Source organism: Nicotiana tomentosiformis, chromosome 6, assembly GCF_000390325.3.
Source record: "Nicotiana tomentosiformis chromosome 6, ASM39032v3, whole genome shotgun sequence".
NCBI lineage: Eukaryota > Viridiplantae > Streptophyta > Magnoliopsida > Solanales > Solanaceae > Nicotiana > Nicotiana tomentosiformis.
Window position 1 is genome coordinate 47,152,488 of NC_090817.1, and position 3,554 is coordinate 47,156,041.

General features: G+C 37.7%; 1 protein-coding gene across 2 annotated transcripts; it reads right to left on the minus strand.

The window, feature by feature from the left end:
• Nucleotides 1-606: 606 nt before the first annotated feature.
• LOC104118705 (integrin-linked protein kinase 1-like) lies at nucleotides 607-3,070 on the minus strand. Of its 2 annotated transcripts, XM_009630017.4 has the most exons (5): nucleotides 2,728-3,070; nucleotides 2,182-2,611; nucleotides 1,645-1,719; nucleotides 1,462-1,566; nucleotides 607-1,180 (listed from the first exon to the last, which is right to left on the minus strand). In XM_009630017.4, the coding sequence occupies exons 1-5, from the start codon at nucleotides 2,787-2,789 to the stop codon at nucleotides 1,055-1,057; spliced, it is 798 nt and encodes a 265-aa protein (XP_009628312.1). In that variant the 5' UTR covers nucleotides 2,790-3,070; the 3' UTR covers nucleotides 607-1,054. The 2 variants fall into 2 exon arrangements, with proteins under 2 accessions (XP_009628312.1, XP_070033426.1); XM_070177325.1 differs by having other exon boundaries at nucleotides 2,182-2,751.
• Nucleotides 3,071-3,554: the final 484 nt, after the last annotated feature.

Sequence of the window (3,554 nt, forward strand, 5' to 3'; positions counted from 1 at the left end):
GAATGAGAAAAAGAACGGAAGGAAAAAAGAAATTGGCAGCATTTCGCTACTATTTTGAGACTAAAACAGTGAAAGAAAAAGAAAAAGGACGAGGAAGAAATCACATACCTGGGCTTGAACTTGAACTTGAAAAGTGCAGAAAATGGGAACCCTAATCGCCTGTTTTTCTCTGCTGCTCGATGATGTTTTGAAAAAAGAGAGTTTTTTTTATTTTTAACGTTGGCAGCCACTTAATATACCGAAGGGCAGAAGCACACGCTTTATATCACCTGCTACGCTTCACAACACAGAAGCGACCAACTGCCCGCTTCGCTTCGCGCTTTAAGTGCTGAAGCGGGCGCTTTTCACAACACTGTGATTTATAGCCAAAGAAATATCTATGGAATGTTTTAAACCAAAAGTTTCAAAAGTCTTTCTTTCTTAAACTTTGTCTCCAGTCAAGCACCTTCACATAAATTGGACGGAGCGAGTATCAGTTTCAAGGAAACAATGACCTCTGGGAGTAGCACTAAATGCAAAAGAAGATTAGGTAACATTGCATTCCAAGTCTTAGGGGTTCAAAGAAATGTTAGGATGACACGTAAGAAGAAAGCTAAGTACCACAGATGACAAACCCAACTTCTAAATCTCAATTACAGATTAGGATACAAATCAAGGAATCTATCACCAATGTGCAAATATAGCACATGACAAAATCAACCGATCAACAATAGCATTCTGCCAGCTTCACCAACTTACATGATGTAAACAGTACCATTTCTATCTGACTACAGCTGAATTTTTCTGACCAATGTATTACTTCATCTTTCTATCAAATTTTTGTTGTTTTGGCAAAATCAGCTTCATCAAAAAGATAACTGAAGTACGTGACCCATCCACACACAGATTAGTGAAGCCCTAAGATTGGAGGATCCAAATTAAAAGTCCAAATTAAATTGTCACAGGGGGTTTTACTCTGTAGATAGCGCAATCCAATAAAAATTTTAATATGGGGTTCTCTTGATACAGGACACAAAAGCAAAATAATTGAGTATCTACAGAACTCCGAGAAGCATCACACATGATATGGGAATTGCAGAGCAGCTGAAACATACATGCTTTCAGGGTCTGTATAGCTATCCTTGTCAAGTATCTTTACCGAAACTTTCGTTCCATTCCATTTGGCAATTTGATATGAACCCTGTAAAAACTTAAAAAAAGAAAATTTAGAAAACTTGTTGAGAACAGATTCAAAACTTATCCAGCCAAAAGCATGGCATGAAACGAAAGTGGGCCTTGTATCTCACGGCTTCACTCAAGAAGCAAAGAAAGATAAAAAAATGGTTAAAGAATCTAATGGATTCAGGCTTCCTTTAATTTTAGATGGAAGGTAACTTTCACAATTTAAGGCCTAACTGTGCCTTCATCAACCGTAGCATTATTGAAACATCACAATGCTGATTAACAAAACAAAGAGCTTGCCTTTGAGATTCCATCACTTATGCGGATTTGAAGTTCCAGAGGGTTTAGTTCATATTCTGGAACTTCTCGAGGATTTGCTACAGCCATTGGCGTCTTTCTGATTTTCTAGCAACATAACACACGCTTCTATGAGTGCCAAAACATAAGGAACCTCAATCTGATTAGGAAACTTAGCCCACTTACTGGCGCTTTGGCTCCACGGGCCTTCAAAATGTTGTAAATTTCAGCATTTCCATAGTATTTGGCATCAGCTACTGCCTGTCACAGCCAGTTATAACAGTCAATTTGGGTAATAAGGGATAAAGCAACAAGATTTACATTTAGATTTATAGTACTACTAAACCCAAACTCATAAATTGCTTGATTGTTATAAAATATGAGCCTTTATGGGTTGGTTGCTTGTCCTTATTTTATCAAAGCATTTTGCATATTTATAGGACCTAAATACGATTATTCGGAGACAAAAAGCTTGTACAGATCTTGTTCATCATACGTCAATACTTTCTCAAAGTAGAGAATCTCCACCTGCTAATGCCTATACCATTGCATTGTATTTGTCAGACCACAAACAGCAAAATATTTGGATATAACACAAGGAAGGAGGAAGAAGAAAGCCAAAGGATCCCCATAGTTTGTTTAAATTAAAGGATTCCTACTGCAATTTACCAAACAACAACAAGAAAATAATCCCCAAAGGAGTAAAAATAACAAGATTTATACCGTGCTACCCCAGCGATCACGGCCATCCATATTAGCCTTCCTACTCAACAGAAGCTTGACAACTTCCACATGGCCTTCACAGGCAGCAATGTGAAGAGCAGTCCTCCCATCCAAATCGATGCTGTTCACATCAATGCCTTCATCCAACAAGTCCTGAACTCCCTTCACATCCCCTTTACACGCCATGAATAACAGCTGCATCGTCGAATCGAGATTGTCTGGCACACTCAGCTCGCCATTTTCATTCGAACAACTCCTTCGAATCGGATCAAGCGACGACTGCCTGCCGAAACTGAACCTCAAATTATTCCTCCTTGGATCGAATGAATTCTGCCTCTTGAAACTGAATTTTCCGCTCTTCCTAAAGGATCCTGTTGAGAATTGCCTCAATATCCCTCTCTTTAACTGCGCTGCCACCTCCATTTTTAACCTAGAGAATAGTTTGATTTGATCAATTATGACTACTCCATGGCTGAAAAACAGCAATTCCACTATAGCAGATGTACACAGAGAAAATATAAAATTAGAGATCCCGTTCTAATTTACCCAGAAAATAACACATGCTTGATCCGATGAAGAATTAAGGATGCAAAAATATTTTTACACATAAAAGAAAGAAGAAGAAAAAGAAGAAGAAGAAAAAAATATGAAAATGGGTATTTCTACATGGGTGAGCTGATGAAGGATCAAGAAAGGTAAAAGCGGAGTTGGGGGGTTGTTTAGAATGTGGAATTTGATCGAGAGCTAGAGAACAGCTCTCGTAGGGGAGAGGTTGAAAGGGAATAATTTTTTGGTGAAAATTGGAGTTGCGAGAAAAAATAAAGGACTAGAAGAGCTGGAAATTGAGAGTTGAAAATGAAGATTGAATTTGACACACAGTGGAGGAAAAGGGATGAAATGGAGTCAACATTGAAGTCTTTTGTATATCCACACGATTTAACAGGAGAAGGCGTTATTCTTGCAAGTGGAAACTTCCAAGTGGCTTTGCCCCACGAGAATTGAAGCCCCAATTGTACCATTAGTAATTTTTCTCACCCGATTGGACCAAGTACTAGTACTTTGCACTAACGTGAACAACTAGGAAAAGTTTGTGTAATATTAGTAATTAGTCACTTTTAATCTCTGCTTAAAAATTTATAAAACTTTAGCCACTCCATTTAACCGCGGGTATATTTTTGACAAAAGTACCCCCAACACACTAAATAACTTCAACAATCGCTATTGGATTTCAAACATTCTACAAATGGAACTCTAGCATAATATACTAGAGTTCGAAAAACTCTCTACATGTGAAATTTAAAATACATGATATTGGACTTCAGAGCTTTTAAAGAAAAAATTTCAGCACATTGTACTGAAATTCAAACCTTTAT

What these genes read in the sequence shown, in the direction of transcription:
- LOC104118705 (XM_009630017.4), bottom strand. Translation starts at nt 2,789, where the DNA reads ATGTGTAAAAATATTTTTGCATCCTTAATTCTTCATCGGATCAAGCAT. An exon ending in AAGCATGTGTTATTTTCTGG is followed by an intron (nt 2,612 to 2,727) that starts GTAAATTAGAAC and finishes ACTATTCTCTAG; the next exon opens with GTTAAAAATGGAGGTGGCAG. An exon ending in CCCGTGGAGCCAAAGCGCCA is followed by an intron (nt 1,567 to 1,644) that starts GTAAGTGGGCTA and finishes TTATGTTGCTAG; the next exon opens with AAAATCAGAAAGACGCCAAT.